The 18532-nt window shown below is 41.2% G+C and overlaps 2 protein-coding genes across 2 annotated transcripts; one reads left to right on the plus strand and one right to left on the minus strand.

The window, feature by feature from the left end:
- Positions 1-3176: 3176 nt before the first annotated feature.
- Positions 3177-12726, minus strand: QDPR (quinoid dihydropteridine reductase). The gene is made up of 7 exons (XM_030948301.1): positions 12584-12726; positions 12362-12454; positions 10715-10811; positions 9812-9952; positions 7347-7455; positions 5887-5970; positions 3177-4033 (listed from the first exon to the last, which is right to left on the minus strand). Exons 1-7 carry the CDS (start codon positions 12665-12667, stop codon positions 3925-3927), a joined length of 717 nt encoding a protein of 238 aa, XP_030804161.1. The 5' UTR covers positions 12668-12726; the 3' UTR covers positions 3177-3924.
- Positions 12727-13675: 949 nt separating this feature from the next.
- On the plus strand, positions 13676-18532 carry CLRN2 (clarin 2). The gene is made up of 3 exons (XM_030948265.1): positions 13676-13928; positions 17669-17848; positions 18267-18532. The coding sequence occupies exons 1-3, from the start codon at positions 13676-13678 to the stop codon at positions 18530-18532; spliced, it is 699 nt and encodes a 232-aa protein (XP_030804125.1).

Below are 18532 nucleotides of genomic sequence, written 5' to 3' on the forward strand. Positions count from 1 at the left end.
GCTGATAACATGCCAACAGCAACAGTACACCCGGATGTGGGACTCCCTTCACAGCCTTGGCTTCTTTTTTTGTTGTTGTTGGGGTTTTTTTGTGCATGTGCATGCGTGTGTACTGGTGGTGGTGGAGTTTCTTGTGGTTTGTTGCTGTTTTTTGGTTTGTTCTGCTTGAAGCTGACGCAGTGGTTTCTAAAACTGGTACACAGAGTTGGCTGCATGTGCTTGGAATAGAAAAGGCCAGAAAGGTCAGACTGTGAGCAATAAAGCAAAAAAAGGGGATGAGCCTCTCAGCAGAGGCTGTGGCATGGTTAAAATCCTCGCTGATAAAAAGATATTCCTTAGCAGAAATCTCCCCAATCCGGTGGAAGTCTCTGCCCTCTACTGGCATTCCCGAGGATCAGCCTTGCTCAGCCGTGGGAGGCTGTGATCAGACCCCGAGAGCCCCCACAGACCCTGCTAAGACCAGCCATATTTATAGAGCAAATCCTTCAGAACATGGTGTTTCAGGAAGTGCAAGAATAACAGAGATCTAAATCTCAAGTGACATTTGCTATTGACTTCTGCAATGCCTTTCAGATGTCTGCCTACTTCTCACCTTGTTCAACACTGCAAGGGTTAGTCTGAAGCATCTCCACATGCTATTACAGTCCCCATCTGTTTTCTTCCAGTGAGCCAATACAGGGAAGAAGAAAGATAATAAATGTTACTTCTTGTTGTGGTAGTAATTTTCACTCTACTATTAAAAAAAAAAAACAAACAACACATTTGTTTAGCATGTTTCAACAAAAGATTTCAAAGTGCAATTTTGGGTTACAATAGAATTGGACATGCTGAATGACTCTGCTATTAGTGTATATGAAAACTGTTTTCCTTGGATGCAGGGTATGATCATAAATGTTTATTTTGTGGCAATTTTTACTGCTACTAATAATAATAATAGGTGGAAAACTGATTTTCTCATGAAAATATAAGTAAACAAATGAAACCTGTTGGTAAAATATGTGAATTTCACTTCCCAGTGAGCTCTCAAAACATTTTGGACTCAGTCCTGCAATGATCAAAAGGTTCTGCAAAGCAAGGGGCCTGGAACCAGTCAGGGTCTGCAGAACAGCAGCCCCAGTCCACACAGCAGCTCAGGTTCCCACCCATTTCACACTTGGAATGTCAAAAACAGGCTCTTGCCCAGTGTTCACAGGTCTTTGGCTTTATAACCATACTACAGATATTCTACTGTACAAACCTCTTTTTTTTTGTGCTCTATTAAAATCTACTTTCTCTAAATCTATAGGAACAAACCTCCTTCATACAGAGCAGGCCTGTCCCAGCTGCCCTGGCCTTCTGACAAAGCCATGCTGTCTCTGCACCTTTGTATGAGATGCCATGTGCAAGAGCCATCCCTGTTTGGAGAGACTGGAACTGTGTGTAGGGCTGGACCATGCAATTGCATCATCTTCTCTAAGGTGCACTAGCTCTGCCCTAGAAATGTTTACTTTTAAACAATATTACACCTGTGAAACTCAGAATGCTGAGTGCAAGCGGGCTGCAGTGTAAGCAGAACTGATCTGGCATGATCTGGGTTTTATTTTTCACCAGACCCCACTTGACTTCTTTCCTAGTAAACAGTAGCATGCATCTTTGAAGGAAGGTTGCATAGAAAAATGCCCTACTAAACAGGCTCTGTGTATATGAATTGTTTTGTGTGAAAACATCTGTACAGCCCCAAGTAAAAAACATGATAAATTCAGCTGCTTAATATATATAAGAAATTAATAAATATTGCATTCCCTAACTTAAAGGTAAGCTTCTAACTTCTGTAGTACAGTATCGGTAATCATGCCATATAAATGTAAAATATGAGCAATTCAGAAGTTCTCATCAACACTGGAGTGGAAATTCATCATGTACCTATTACTGTAATAAGCAGTAAGACATCCCTGTCTTATGGGGGAGTTGGAGTAGATCTTCAGAGCTCCCCTGCAGCCCAAACCATGCCATAATTCTGTGAAAATCTTCACAACAGGACTACAGCCTCCATTAGTAGTATGGGGGCACTGCAGAGAGCTCATCCATATGGAACACACCTGCAAAAAAACACATCTCTGCTCATCATTGCAGCACCACCAGATCTCTGGGCCAGGTGAAGGAAATAAAGTTTGGAGAGATAGAGGATGAAACCGGTCACAAAAAGCCTCTTTAACATCAAACTCCTCAGGTTAAATCTCTCACCTCAGCAGCAATTTGTCAGACACCCGGCTCATTGTCATACCCTCAGCTCTATTGTCACTCTCCAGATTCAATAACATCATTTTTCTATCTTTCTGCTCATGCCTGCGAACTGATGAGAGTTAATCCAGAAGTCTTGTGTCCACAATTATGCTTTAACACTATTCACTGCTTCAGCTAGCTTGGCAAAGGGAAGCCTTCAAATCCTGTTAGTTTGTAGTATGATAGCTACCCCCTTTTCCAGAATAATTGAGTAGCACTCTACAGTTTCATTCCCAACCAGTCCCTTTCAGTTTTTGTCTGTACTCTGAGCCCGAACAAACCACTGGTGCAGCAGCAGCATTGCAAGCTTTTCACTTAAAAGCAGATTTACAAATTGACAGTCCTGGTTTGACAAGACAGAAAAATTCCCCTCTACTTTTGCATCCTGCAAAACAAAACAAGTAAAGACAGTCATAGCAAAACAGGCAATCATTCTATGTTAAAATTAACATGGGCACATGTGAGCTTTTCCAGTGGGAAGAGGGAAAAGGTTTCCTGACTCATGGCAGTAAATCCTTCCCCAACACAACCCTGAAGTTAATAAAAACGGGAAAGTGCAGAGGGAGAACATACACACAATTTGGCATATTTAATTGCTTTCAAGATGTTCCCAAAAATCCAACAGAACTGATTCCGTGTAAGTCCATGCTCAGAACAGGCAATGCTTGCACTCTTTATCCATACTGTATTTCCATGTAACATGGCTGGATTTAAGAAAACATTTGCCCCAGCTGAAGGCCTGCCTCTATGCATGGTTAGTAGATCTTTGGCACATACAGAAATGTATTTTATGCACCATCAGAATTAAATAAATAAAAAAATTAAGTCCTTTACCACAACTGAACTGAATATTCAATTAAACCAATTAAAACGTTATCAAGATATTGAGATTACAGTAATGGAGACAGCCCAGTACATAAAACAATATATATTTATTTGCACAAAAAGTTCCATTTTCAAGTGCATGTATGCTTTTTCTACTACTTTACAGCACTTTGCTTTTAGAAAAAGTCAAGAACAATCATGACCAAGAGAAAGACACACTATTCATTTGACAGAATGACTTTTATCCTACAACTGTAGGCCTGAGAGCAGCTTATGAACTGTAAGGCAAATTAGGAACTCCTCCTCAAGTGAGTAATCTGAGTTTCATTAACTCAAGTGGAACATTCACAAGAAAAGTGTCACACGACTACGACATGATACATGACTGTGGTGCTCCCTATGGCTACAGCCAACACAATAGGCAGGGGTGGGGTTATATTCTCAGACAGAAAAAGACAGAAAGCTGAAAGATCCACAGCAAATCGCCAGAAACACTTACTGACAGAGAAAAAAATCCAACCATTATGTATGCAATTACATGACACAGCTAAGCACAATTCCCATTTCAGAGAAAACAGGTAAATTGCCATACAATGCTCAGAATTAGGACATCTACAGACTTTAAAGCCTGCAACCTTCATTTAGAGACAAGTTGGTATTATTTGGTAAACAAATGCTGATAGCTCACAACTGACAGCACAAACATTACTTGAAATCTGGTTCCGTTGATGGAATAACTACAAACACTGGATACAGAAGACCATTCAAATTATACTGGTGGACAGATTTTCCACATCTTCTCCTGTGTTGAAGTTTTATCACTTCAAGTGACTGAAATCAAAGATGTGCTGCTGAAACTAGTTCAGTCTTCCCACCTGTAGTTATCACCTGGATCAGACTGCCAGAGCTGGGTCGATCCTTTCCTGTTATCCAGTCATAAAAGGTTCTGTTTTAAAATGAATGGATAAAATAGGGTGAGGGAGAACAAAAAAATTACAACTACTATCAGGTATATTGATAGGAACAATAAAATGCAAGCCTATTACTTTTCCTTCTTTTCCTGCTGCTCTCTCTGGTGATGTCAATGTGATGTGATCACTGGATTCAGACCCACAGAACTGTACAGAGGGCCCAGAGAAATCCAAGGGGCATTAGAGCACACAGGATTTCCAAAATATCTCAAAAGAAAAGGCCAGGAGCTTAAAATGTCAGAGTCCCTAGGTTTTTTCCCACTTAATAAAAGTTAGAAAAGGGGAAGGAGGAGATATTTCAGTTGCCTTTATAGCATATAGATAAAAGAAATACAGTTTTATGACTAGAATAGAGTTGCTAAACTCATTACTCTGCCACTGGCCATTATACTATTATGATATTTAACTGTCAAAGTGGTCTCAGTGGGAGGGAAAAAAGCCTTAAGACATCCAAAATAGTGCTGAGTAAGATGGACACCTTCTAGGTAGCAGACCAGGAGACTCCTTATCAAAGCACAACATAATCTCCTTCCTTAAAATAGACTAGAGAGAGTGAAGAGTATTTTAGAAGTCCTTCAGCCCTTCCAATAGTGCACACATAGCAACTGTCATGTTGGAACATCCCACAATCTAACAAGAGCTCCCAGGGCACAAAATCCAAGTGCCATATGGGAAAGGATTTCCAGTATCATTCCCAAGATGCAGATGTTGCCAACAGATGCTGATGTTGCTCAGTGAGATTTTCAGTTTTCCAAGCACTGGGGTTAAACTTCAGGGAATTAGAAACAAAACAAACCAATCAACTGAATTCTCCTGTAAGGATAAATAATTTAAAAGTTCAACTTAAAAAATTAATTTGCAACACTGCAACATCTAGCTAAGCTATCCCTGGAGCACAATAAATTAGGGATCTTTTTCTGAACCAGGCCAGAAAAAGATTTCAGACCAGCTAAATTCAGTTGAGGAGGCCTGTTTTAAAGAGCCTCATCAGACAACTGCAGAGGCTCAAACTAAACAGATGCAACAAAAACCATTTCCATCTCTGGCCTCCACCTTAAAAAAAATTCCAAAAAAGGAAATCTGATATCAGAACTAACTCTCTGAACAATCAGCAATAGGTAAATGCAATTCCACTGTCAGTTCTAAAAGTCTTTTAAAATATGAGTTCACCCTCAACAGAAACTCTGCTACTCCCTATCACTTGGCAGAAGGCAATACTCATGCTGCATCTTCTCTAACCCTGAGGAATGAGAACAGTAAGGTAGATAATCTCAGCCTGCCATTACATAAGCTACAGTTGAAGGTTCTGCATTTTGCAGCATCATTCAGGACAAGTTTTTGTGGATAGTAAAAAAAAAAAAATCCATACTAAATTCTTCTGAGCAAGAGCAGAAATGGTGCCTATGATAGAACTGAACTAATGTGCCATAAACTGGGCAGTAAAACGTATCTAGAAGAAAAAGAATCCCACCCAAGTAGAAATGCTTGTTTGCGGTTTGTCTTTAAGGCAGGTGTCTCCTGCACCTGCTGTCTGCAATTTAATTTGTCTACAGGCTTTAGGAAATTCTCCAGCTTCCAGCTGCTTAAGGCTATCTTCCTTGCTGGAATCACTCATGCAGAGAAGCTGAAGTTGATGGAGTTAGGCTAATTTTCTCCAGTTAGCAAGCCTGTGCAATTAAACCTGATGTGATTTAGAAAGATACCCAATAAGACGATGGAGGAAAAAAATCCACCCAAATCCAAGACAGCTATTTAAAAAGAACAGGCACTGACATGCAGCAGCAAGAGGGATAGGGAGCAACTGTTTAGTTATCCCACAAATACTCACTCTGCAATGAATTCTAAGGGTGTCCAGGAGCTGAAATCTGCATCAGGCATTGATTTCCTGTTTGCTGGTGTATCTAAGGTAACCCTGTGATTAAAAAAGATAAGCAAGCCTTTTATTTATATATCATGTTTCTGATGAGCACCACCTGCTTCAATTAATTCACTGCTGTAATATGCCCTTGACTTTTATACCAGGTGATATGGATCCCTTGCATCCTCCCCATGTGTTAACAGTATATAGTCATTAGTTTCAATGTATATCCAAGGCTCCAAATAAGAATCCCCCAGCTTCCTGGCTAGCTGAGGAAGTGCCCATTAGAGCCATCACTCAGCTTGCAGCTCCTCTCCCACCTCTCTCATGCAGATGGGGAAGGGCAGCAATAAGCCCGTTCACATGTACTGCCCAGCACACGTGCACTACATCAATGCTTTCGAGAGACCAAGTGCATAAATACAGGAAGTTGTGAGTTTGACAATACATATTTACACTACATACAATGACATGAAAGGGTTAACTTTCCAGAACTCCCTCACTGAAATGCTGTTGACAAACCAAGGTGTATTTACCCTCTCAAAAATTCAGTTAAGAACAGAGTTTTGCATGAGAACTACACAAGAGCAGCATGCACAAAAATCCAGTGATCTTGGCATGTGCCTGCCTACAAAGCTCTGCAGAAGGTGGTGTCAGTTATGCAAACACATTTAATGCCATTCCTGTCTGATCTGAAGAAGTTTCTTAAGAGTGTGTATGAGAAAATCAAAAGTAGAGAATTCAGGTAGTGTACCAAACCTCTGTAGAGAATTCCTTAGTCTTACATTTTGGATCCTGTACTAGATATGGACCTGGCAAGAAAAATACTTTCAATTTTTGCAACAGAATTGATAAAATTAAACAGAGTGAAGACCAACTAGGCCATCCACTTTTTAATAGCTTTCCTGACAAAAAACGAAAGCAGGTAAATACAAGCTAAATTTTTTGGTTTACAGGTCCTCCAAGTAACCTAATTTTACCAGTCAAACATAGGCATGCATCACCTTAGGAAGAAGCATCTTTAATCAAGTGAAAACCTGTCAAGTAATCCTTTGCCTACTATTATCACAAAGCTAATTCTAAAACATTGCTGAACAGTTCATCTCATTTTTACAGTTCTGTCTATCCTGAAATGAAGAAATCACATGTTAATGCATGGCTACAGTTAAACTGGTTAAAAGTAAACCAAATTTTAATCCTAACATCCACTACTGTTTTGCAAAGGCAAAGAAAAGAACGTAATCATTTTCATTTTTAGGGTGACTTGTGTAAGTCTTTGTTCATGCAGTCAAGATGCATCTTTTCCCCATGAGCAGGTCTGAGAGGCTGTTTGTGTACTGTGAATAGGATACTGCAAACATATCTGTGTGGCTCTAGGTTGCAGCAGTAATTAAATTAACACAGGCAGAGACAACTAAACAACCACTTACGGTAAAATGGCAACTGCAGCAGAGCCAGATGGCAGCCCACTGCTGGCACCAGCCAAACTCTGACAAAGCTGATGCACTGCTCCTTTGGCCATGCCATAGGCAATCATCCCTGAAAATTAAAAACAGGCACATCAGAGCACTTTCAGAACAGCCCTCAACATCAGCAGTAACATGACAGAAACTAAAGACTGTTTGATGAATATTAAGACAACTTAGCACAGCCAGAAAAAAAACAGACTTTTAAAACATATTAAAGCATACATGTTAAAAGAACAAATGATAATAGTAATAAAAAGGCTTTAGTAGACATCCAGAAACTATCACAGAACTCAGTTAACCTAGCACTACAGAAATAAGCAGCTTACCAAGTCAAGCATATTTAGTCAAAGTATCCAAATGCACTCTGAAGGATGTGACCTACAGGGCTAAGTTTACAAATTTAACAGAGTAAGATGCTCATAGACTTTAATAAGGCACTCTTCTATTAATTTTAATCATATAACTAAAGTATTTGTGAGTTTGGACCCAAACAAATACAGCTCACTTCGCTCTCAAACCTGGAATTCACTTGGTCAGCATCTCAGGTCTGACAGGCCCTGTGGAGAAAGCTACAAAAAAATCCAACTCTCACGGTAGAAAATTAATAATGTGCACAGAAAGCAAGCTTCTTCCTAAAAACTGTTGCTTTCTAGGCAAGTCAGCATTTAGCAGTGTAAGAGCAGCATGAACCAGAGCATAAGGCACACTGCTCAGGAACAAGATCTGAACAATCAGAGTGCTAGAGGTTTCAGATGACTTCAGGCACATATCTGTCAAGAAGTTCAGACACAGATAAAGTACACAAGAAAACAGGTCTACTACAACTGAATGTGTTCCTTCCTAGCCATCTATACAGCTCTTCAGCCCCTTTCCAATGCTCCTAAAGAAGTATTCTGAACATAGTAGAAATACTTCTACAGTGTAATTAAACGTATTATATAACATCCATTTTTATTAGGAGGAATCATGGACAGCACTAGCTAACTTATTTTATTGTTATGATAAAAACATTCACATGTGTATCATATTCCTCTCTTGTCTTGCCTAAACCAAACATTCTAATTCTTCTTAGAAACCTTTTCATGCCTGATACATTTCTCAAACATCATGCTCACACTGCTTCTGTCACTGTTCATGTAATTTTCAGTGTTCTTTGGTTTGCATTATGTGAGGCAACATTTTCTCATAGAAAAAGAAAGAATCTTGTTTGCTGTTAATAAGATTTTCCTTCCAGAACAGCCAGTCATAACAAGGCTAATAAGGCATATTTGCAAAAGTTGAGTAACAACTCTTTCCCAATTCTTCCTGATGTTAATAAGTTGCATGTGTTTGCCCAAAGCACTGCTGTGACTTTTAGAAAAATCCAGACCAGCTGAAACCAGCTAGTTCAAAACAGGAAGGCTCATCACTTTGATTCCTGCGTTGTGGTCCCTACCTCCCAAGACCACCCAAACAAAAACCATGAAAAGTTGCCAAAATTCACTTTTTTTCTTTTGTGTATAGTCAGTCAGCAGTTCACTGTAAAATATTCATCTGCTTATTCTCAAAAATAAACCTTTTATCTTTGACTATAATAGTTGCCACTATAAAAACAAAAGATTAATCATTAACTAGAAAATATATAGAATATTTTTGCCTGAACAGTTTTAGGCAAAGCTTTCAGGAATATTCATAAATTGTATATGTTTTAAAATCTTAGTATCTGTGTCTTAAAAATATTGTTGAAATGACACTAATAAAAGCTTGGGAAATAAGAGTATTTGTCTCAAACTTTCCTTTTGCTGCCTGTGGGCTTGTGTGTCAGTGCCTATTTTTTTTATTTTTTCAGTTTTAAATTGCTCCCAGATTTCTTCCTCCATGCAGACCAACATGGTTGAGGGGCAAGATTAAAAATGCAATAAAGCTCCTATTAAATAGCTAGCTGAGGACAAAGCCAACAGTCAACAAGCTTATCTATGTTTGAAGCAAAGATAGACTGGAATCAGAACATGAACAGGACAAGCATGGTTATCAGAATCAGCTGAATCATCACCAACAGAAAGACTGGTCAATTAAGGACTGTCTTTCAGAACACAAATAGGAAATTTAACTTCGTCTAAGCACTGAACTTCTAATGCTGTGTGCTTCTAGTCTTCTTTGTCTTCCAAACATTTTTCTGTATCATATACTAGGCAAGTACACTTCACCAATGCATGTCAAATACTATTTAAATACTGATTCTACATGCTTGCACTACAGCTTTGAGAGATTGAATATTGCTACCTGTAAAATTACATTTTCCTTACACATTTCAGCAGCAGGATCCCATTTGTGCTAGATGACAAGAAATTGGGGTGTGAAGCTATTGCCTCACAAACAAGAATGCTCAGATAAACAACTGTCTCTGACTGCTGGTGTCCCTGCAGCTGTCAGGCATAGCATTTTACCTGGAGTTCCAGACAAAGCAGCTTGAGCTCCTGTCAGAGTCAAGAGGCCACCTTCTTTCAGATGTTTTGTGGCAAGGTGGCTGGAAATAGTGGATGTCCAAACACTCTGCTTCCACATCAGATCACAGTTTTTGTATAAAGCTGATTAGGAAGAGAATTAGTGAAATTAGCCAAAGGAAGACGACTAACTCTGATTTCCTCAGTGCTATACAGAGTGCGACAGCACTATGAAAACATGCTTTCTACCATTTTCTACCTCTACATTGTATTGTAAAATATTCATTTACGTCTTTTGTATCTCCTTTTTCTTTGAGCCTGTAACAGCCAAACCAGAAGGGGGAAGAAAGGGACACATTTCACCAGATTTATTCCAGACAGAAAACAAGGCTATTTTTATTCTTGTATCTCTACAGTAGTGGTCAAAGTACAAATTCCATTATATTACATGTTTAAAAGCCTTTTTTCAATCTGAAGGATTTTTTCTGTAGCATGATTAGGCAGTGCCTTCCAATATTGCATTGCACAGTAACAGCTCAGAGAGCTGCAGAAGCAACTGAGGTTTTATGCATAAAGCAATGACTTAGTAAACAACATCAATGTGTCTTTCATACCTTGCCTGACACAGGTAATCTCAGCAAAAATCAGCTCATAGATAACAATGCTGAGCTCCTTCAGAAAGCACATCAAAACTTTCTAATAAAAATTAGTGCATCAACAAACATTACTGAAGAAACTAAGAGCTCTGCAACTTCAACAGAAAGCAAAAATTCAGACAAGCACTGTGACTAAGATATTTTGTACTCTTATGCTTTTGTCCTCTTATAGAAGAGGAAGAAAGATTTTTTAGGACTTCTCTCAGACATCATACATGTTTTCACCAGCATGTCTGTACCAAAGGCTTACACTTGGCTTTGGCACTGCCTCCAGCCCATCCTCCTGCCACACACAGGATTGCATCCACCTTTTCTTCACCAAGAAGTTTCCCAACTTCTGCTGTCACCTTCAACATACAGAACAAGAACATACTGAAAACACTGGACTGATAAGGTAAAGAGGTAAACACCATGAATGCCTTAAAGCTACTTTTTCATACTTATGTATCTGAGTAACACAGGACACAGCAATTTAAACAACAATAGAAAAATCAGTATTTATGATTCATGAACTCAAAACAACTGTGTTTAAAAATAACTATAGATGAAAGTCAGATAAATGAAAGCCATAGAGTGCATGATGTCACTGGAAATTAGTGATCATTACGGCTGAAACACCTGACCCTTACCTCTACTGCTAACAAAAATTATTACTGACTTGCTTTTGACAGGTTCTTTTCAGAGTATGGTGTTGTTTAAGATAGGAAATGAAACTCCAGGTCTGGCAAGGACTACTACTGTCACTTTTGATGACAGTGCAAGAAAAACAACTAAAGATTAGCCCTCCTTATTGCTTCTGTCTAGACCACAACCATCAGTTTGAGTCTGGCCACTAAATCTGAGCTTGTATACTTTAAGATATCTATAATTTATTCTCCTTCTCCAAATTTTCTCTGTCAAAGCAAATAGCAAACAATCTATCTCCCAAGAAGTGAAGAAAAACCAATAGCTTTTACAAAACCATACTGAAAATTGTATTGTGAACATTCTATGTTGCTCTTCCAAAGCTTTAGGAGTTGTGTATATATAAAAAACCCATATTGGCTAGATATTCATTATATCAGTAACAGAAATTGGGATGAAACTTAAAATATAAGAAATGAATGCTATCTGTAGAGAATTAAGCAAAGCACTTTTTTAGGCTAGCTTATATTCTCCCACATTCCCATCTTTGGAAACCAGGGCATTCCCCTAGGGGCTTATCATACCTTAATCCCTTACGGCTTAGGTTCATATGCTTTGAGCATGCCATCTACTTACACACAACATATTTTTTAAGTCAGGGTATTTGAAATAAGCGTTGCATTTTAAGGTGTCCTTACCGATCTTCACTACAACTCACCTGGTTCAGTCTGTGACTTTTAAAAGTCAAGACAAAAACAAAGCAAAACTGCCTTATATGCTGAGCTTCCAATATGCCAGATCAAGCTCTTTCTGCATATTCAGTTAAAAGGAATTACAAAAAATTAAAAAGGGACGAGCAGAAGCTGAAGGACCTTGAGATTCGCGGTACAGCCGCTGCTCCCTGCGTGGAGCCGGACCCAACCCTGCAGCCGCCTTGATACCGCGGGCGGCAGCAAAAGAGGTGCACAAACCTGCGTGGAGGCTGCGGGCATCGCCCGGCCGAAGGGATGCGCACCCCCGGGAGAGGCTGCGGGCATCGCCCGGCCGAAGGGATGCGCACCCCCGGGAGAGGCTGCGGGCATTGCCCGGCCGAAGGGATGCGCACCCCCGGGGGAGGCTGCGGGCACCGCCCGGCCGAAGGGATGCGCACCCCCGGGGGAGGCTGCGGGCACCGCCCGGCCGAAGGGACGCGCACCCCCGGGCCAGGCTGGCTGCTGCACCGCCCGGCCGCCTCACCCGGCACTTGGCCGCCCCGCGCCCGCCGCTGACCCACCTGCTCGGCCTGCTCGGGGAAGGAGTCGGTCGCTCTCACCACCACGTTGGCGCTGGCATCCGCGTTCTCCGCCAGGTCGATGCTGGCCACCCACTGCGGCGGCGAGAGGAACGGTGCGTTAGCGGCCCGCGCCCCGGAGCGCCCGGCACGGCCCGGCCCGGCGGGGCACGGCTGCTCCCCCGCGGGGCTCCCCGCCTCGCCACCTCCCGGCCCAGTGCTTACCCAGTTCTTGGACTTGAAGTACCGCACGCACTGGGAGCCCAGCGCCCCTCTGCCGCCGTACACCAGCACCCTGCGTGCCGCCATGCCCGCCGCTCCGGCGCTGCCCCGGCGCTGCTCTCACGGCGCGGACGGGCCGCCTCACGGGGCGGGCGAGGGGCGGCCGCGCTCGGCCGTGGGCGGGGCGAGGGGCGGGGCGGGGCTGGGCTGCCCGCCCGGGCCGTGCGGAGCCGGGGGAGGCGAAATACCAATGCCTCGGCGCAGCCACGGCAGGGGCCTTGTCACTAGTCCCCAGGGCTCCTGCTGCTGTTAGTTAGTTAATTAATTAATTAATTAGTGGTTCTGAAGGTCCTGCCAGGGCTCGAGTAGCAGTAACCGTAGAAGTGCGGACAATTACGGCCGGTTTTCTTTAGCGCTCATGGATCGCAGCTGTCACTTGAGTTACCCCTCCTGAGTGCCCCGATCTCCGGCACGGCTGGCCAGGCCATCCCCGCTGCCAGGGTCTTCGTGCGCCCCGCTGTAATTCAGGAGATTCCAGACCCATCCCTTCTGTCCCTCAGATAACTCTGCCTGCAGTGACATTTACGGGCTGGGTGGGAGCAGGCTCCGGGAAGCTCAGCACGGCTCAGGCGACAGCAGAATCCTTCAGCCAAATTACGTTTTTTTGATGCTTTGTCCCTTGCACACAGATATTTACCCACTTTTTAAAATAATCCAGTAAACTGGATTCTTCTCCAACTTTTCTTCACATGAGGTTGCAGTAAGAAACTTGATGACATTTGAGCAGGACGATTAAACACTTGAGGAAATATTAGACAGGCCATAGAGATAGGATTACTTGCTACAAAGAAGCATCACCGCACTACAATGTAATGAAGCCCTTGCTTGCAACCATTTCAGGATGTTGTTGCAGCAAAATGTATTTTTTGCCTTGATTTTTAACCATACAGATTAATTGCTGGACCTCCAAAATACAAAGAGAAGTATCTTGAAATGCCTGGTATTCAGCTGTGGATTTTGGAGCATGATGAAAAATGGGAAATATGTCTGACGGCTGCAGAGAGGGCTTGGAGATGATCCCTTGAAAGCACTAGGATGCCTGGCTGCTTTAAAAAGACATTATTTGCCTTGTCTTCCCTAATAAGTTTTGTGTCTTTTATCTTGATTGTTGTTGCAATGGGGATCCCAAAGTGGATGACTGGAAAGATCCTTTGCAAAACAGGGGCTGATTTGGTCAATGCCACAGATCCAGAGCTGGTCAAGTTCATCGGAGAAATTTACTACGGACTCTTTCGGGGTGGCAAAATACGCCAATGTGGCTTGGGCGGGCGGCGTTCCAAATTCACAAGTAAGTACAATTTTGGTTGAATATTTAGTCTAATATCTAGTTCAAATTTAACATTCTATTATTTTTGTTTGCAGAACTTGTAGAATGCAAATTTGTATTATTAAATAAATATGTAGTCTTTATGGTTTGACGTTTGGAGTGTGAATATAAAATTATCATTTCATTAATGCTTTTCACTACAGTTATGTTCTGTAATCCTGGAATCAAGCTGGAGAAAAAAAATCCCTAGGGCTAGATGGAGAGTTTCCTTTTAGCATTCTGCAGGGGGTGAAAGTCATTTGGAGATGACCCTGTAAATCGTACTTTTCCCTTGACTGACATTTTCCTATGCCAGGTTTTGCTCTGCCACCCCTCTGCCTCTGTCCTTGCCTTCTCTGTTGAACTCTTCTGAGGTTTTTTCCCTTTAAGAAGCAGAGATTTATTTAGCTGGACACATTTCTGTATTTCTCTGGCTGTCCTAATGCAAATATCTACCATAGCACTTATCGCTAACTTTATTAACATGTTGAAGAAATTCTTACCTTCTTTTCTCTTAAGTTGGGAGACAAAAAATTGCTGAACTTTTAACAAATGTAAAAACTCTTCTAAACATATTCCTTCTAACATAAAAGATTTTCTTGAGATCTTGAAAGCACTGAGCTGTACTCTGGATGATTTCCAAATTTCATTCATCCTGTTCTGTAGTGAAAATGGCGATTTTTATTGAAGATTTTTATTTCAGTGTACAGATTTACTGAAACTTAAACCAATACAAGTTGAAGCTGTTGCAGTCTCACCCTCTCCCTGGCCCACAGCAATGCTGTCCTGTCCCATCCTTTGCAATGGCTCTGGTAGCTGAGGGGAGGTATTTCAGAAGTTAAAATTTAGACTACAAAAATAAATACTTGTTTTCCCATAGGATCATGTCTGACTACACAACTACACAAGGACTTCTATAAAAATTGAAGGCAGGTGTGCCTGTGGGACTTTAGAGGGAATGTAGAAAAGAAGAGCAACCTCAAATTAGATCAGTGTAACCAGTTGTTAAACTGGATGAATTTGGACTGGTAACCAAACTATTGCTCAAGCTCTGACTGCAGCTGCAACTTCATGACATGGACAGAGCAGTCGTGCTCATCCAGCCCCAGTTCTTTCAGCCCATCCTGGCAGAGAGAATTAGAAAAACTCTGTACAACTTTTTGGACTATTTAATGAACTTTCTGATTTTTTGCTGTGCAACCTGAGAGGGAGGCATAATGTCCCACAGTCACTCTGGAGTACATCAATATGCAACTGGAGGATGTGAGTCAGCGCTCCTTAGACAAACAGAGCTCTCACTGAAGCTAGTAATAATTCTCTGTTAGAACTGTTAAACATTAAGTGCAGTAGGCACAAATAGGCATTTTGGTCAACAAGTGTTCCAGAGATTTCCCCTTTTAAATAATAACTCTACTGAGTTTGATCTTTTCACAATACTGGTTTCAAACAGCAATACACAAAGCTGATACTTTAGCACAATGGTAAGCAGGACTGGGGGTTCTGGGTTTGACTTGACTTTTTTTTGGTTTGAATGTCCCCCTTAATCTCCAAGCATTCTGAATTTACTGGGGTGCAAGAATAGTGAGACTTTTCATGAGGAATGTGATAATATAACTGGACTTTACTGTCACCATAGATGAAGACAAAGCTAACACATCATATGGTGCAGTACTGCAGTACCTCTGACACTTCAGAATTTCAAATTGCAAAAATTTACTGTTATTGGTACATCCCCTTTCACTCTGTTAACATCCACTGGAGTAGACTTATGGCTGGCACACTTTCTTTTAGCTGGGACAATGACTCTGTTGCCATAACTGGTGTCTACTGCTCTTTTGTACTCCTCAAGATGTATCATCTGGCCTCCAGCTGCAGCTTCTGGAAATGTCCCATCCTAAGTGCAGCACGTATGTTAGACCACAGGCTTGTTATGATGGTCCTAAGGCACCTAAGCTGGCATAAGATGCTTCTGTTTTGACAATTGAGTCAAACCCTGGAACAAGCTGGGGAAGCCATGCATAGCATACACTTTTGCCTGTGCATAGCAAACCCTGCTGGATTGCATCTGGAGTCTCCAAGGCAATATCCTTCTCATGGATTCTTATTTCTCTGTACTAAGCCAGACTCCCTGGGCAGGTCATCAGGACTTGGCTGCAAGACTCAGAAAAAAGACCAAATAATCCTTACATCTACCCTAAAATCTCTGATGGTTTGTAAGGAGGCTTAATTCCATGTGCTTTGTTGTTACACTGCCAGTTATTTTCCAGTCAGAAAGCAACCTAGTTTTTGGATTCCCATTTCTCATATATACTTCTGATCCTCATTACTCCCCTCATTTCTTGTTGTCAGAGTCTTCTGCAGCTCTTCTGTGCACCAAGCCCTACTACAACCCCAGAATGAGCTACTGAAAGGGTAGATCTGTTGAATTATATAATTTTTGTGTGGGATTTGTACAGTATTTTTTTTTCTACAGAATCTACTGTAATTCTGTCCTGTCATGATCAAATTATATGTCTGAAGTTCATGGTGACATTGACCAACTATTGCTGCCTACTTTTTAGGTGGTCTGTTTGAACTTTGGGGGTTTTTTGTCAGTTATACAGCACAGGTAGGAATTTATTTATTTGTTTATAACATAGTATACCTTCTTTGTAGTATCTTTTTAGTAATTGGGCAGTGAGTTTTTCAGAACATGTATGAGTGCACAGTGCTATGCTAGCTGGAGGTCTCCTCTTGATCATGTTGTATTTTAGGGTTCCTCTCAATCAGCTTCTCTCTTTTCTGTCAGTCAACATCACCTACAATTCCCTACTCACATTTCTTCTGATTCTGTTACTAGAGGGTTGCAGGATAAACTAAACACTCAGGTGTACATTTCCTGCTGCTGGCCAATCTGGCCTTCCAACAAAAGAACTGTGTCTGTGAAGACCGAACCAAGAAAATTACTGTTCTCAAGAGACAAGTGAGTGTCAGGCTGCTGAGGGAGAGCTTGTGCCTATAGCAAACCATGGGAGTGCTTCACCTAAAGCCCACCTGACTGCAATACTCTACAAGCTTCCTACATCTGTGGCTAAAACACTGCCAGATGCCCAGAAAAGCACAAAAGGGCCATAAACACTAGGTGAGAAACCAAGAAGGGAATCTTAAAGGGCAAACCTGTGGGATTAGGATGTATGAAATCAGGGCAGATCTCACTGGAGCCAGCAATAAAGAGAGCATTAGAAAAAAAAGAACAATAACATGAGAAAATAAACACAGAAAAAGGTGATGCTATTTTAGGCAGCAAGGGAACAAGGAAATGGAGACGATCGGACTTCAAATGGATGAGATAAAAAAGCATGAGACAGGAATGAGAAGCTCAAAACCAGGAGTTTGGTATTGAGAACAGAGGTGAAAAAGAGACAAGAAGGTATGCAGCAGACAATACAGCACCAGAGATAAAGACATTAACTCTGCTAGATAAATAAACAGGCCTTCAGCCTGAATCCTTATTCACAGATCCTGTTTAGAGGATTATTCCTGTGCCAGAAAATCCCTGGTTTGATGCACTGAAAAATAAAGCATCAGGAACTGAGATGTGTGCAACTAGCTGAATTCCACATCTCCATAAAAAACCAGTCGTCCTTAAATATAAGTTGAATTTGAAGTACCAGCACAGTGTGATGTTTACCACCATCAAGAAAACCAATACACTGAATAGACTATTTATTTTTTCTTGACAGTTTTCCCACACATGGTGAAAAAGTTGAATACAGGCCTGCATGTGATGATCATAATATTCCTCTGTGTGGCCATTTTCTTCTCTCTGGTCAGTTTTGGATTCTGCATTCTTAACGCAATAAAAGTTCCTTACCGAGCTATTAACGGTCCAGCAGGAGCATGCCTTTGGAACTTCCTTGCAGGTAAAGTAATTTTCCAGTGTTTTTCTCTAGTCACATTCATAGAAAATTATACAAGTTCCTTCTTTTGCCTTGAATACCTCTTTGATTTAAATACTTGTAAATACACTGAAGTTGGTGGTGAATTCACACCTATCAAAACAGAATTTCCAGGTGGTATCTTGGTTTATTGTGTCTAGTTAACATTTAACAGGAGCTATGAATACCAGTCTTGAGGCTTTATGTAATGGATAAAAGTATGTTTGTCCACACAATAAAGCCTAAGCATTTTGAATTTAAATTTTGGTTTAAGCCATGCCTTTGTCTATCCCTACTCTGTATAGTGCTCAGTGATGTATTCAGTAAGTCTTTTGAAGCACGACCAAAATATCTGTCTTGTTTTGATTTGATAATGGTGAATACTTATTTCATTTTGTTGCAGGTGGATTTGTGGTACTTGGAGTCACCAGCTTCATGGCTGCTGTGAAGCTTCATCACCTCACAGAAAGAATTGCCAATTTTCGGGAAAATGTCTTTCAGTTCATTATCTTAGAAGAACGCTTTGAAGACTGTTTTTGGATTTGTGTGGCAAGTGCCACAGCACATGCAGTGAATTTGCTGCTAATAGCCATTAGTGGGATTCATTTCCCTAAAATTAAGACTAAAACAGAAGAAGTGAATGTGACAGCAGAAGATATCATGTACTAA

The sequence above is a fragment of the Camarhynchus parvulus genome, chromosome 4 (genome assembly GCF_901933205.1).
Source record: "Camarhynchus parvulus chromosome 4, STF_HiC, whole genome shotgun sequence".
Taxonomy (NCBI): domain Eukaryota; kingdom Metazoa; phylum Chordata; class Aves; order Passeriformes; family Thraupidae; genus Camarhynchus; species Camarhynchus parvulus.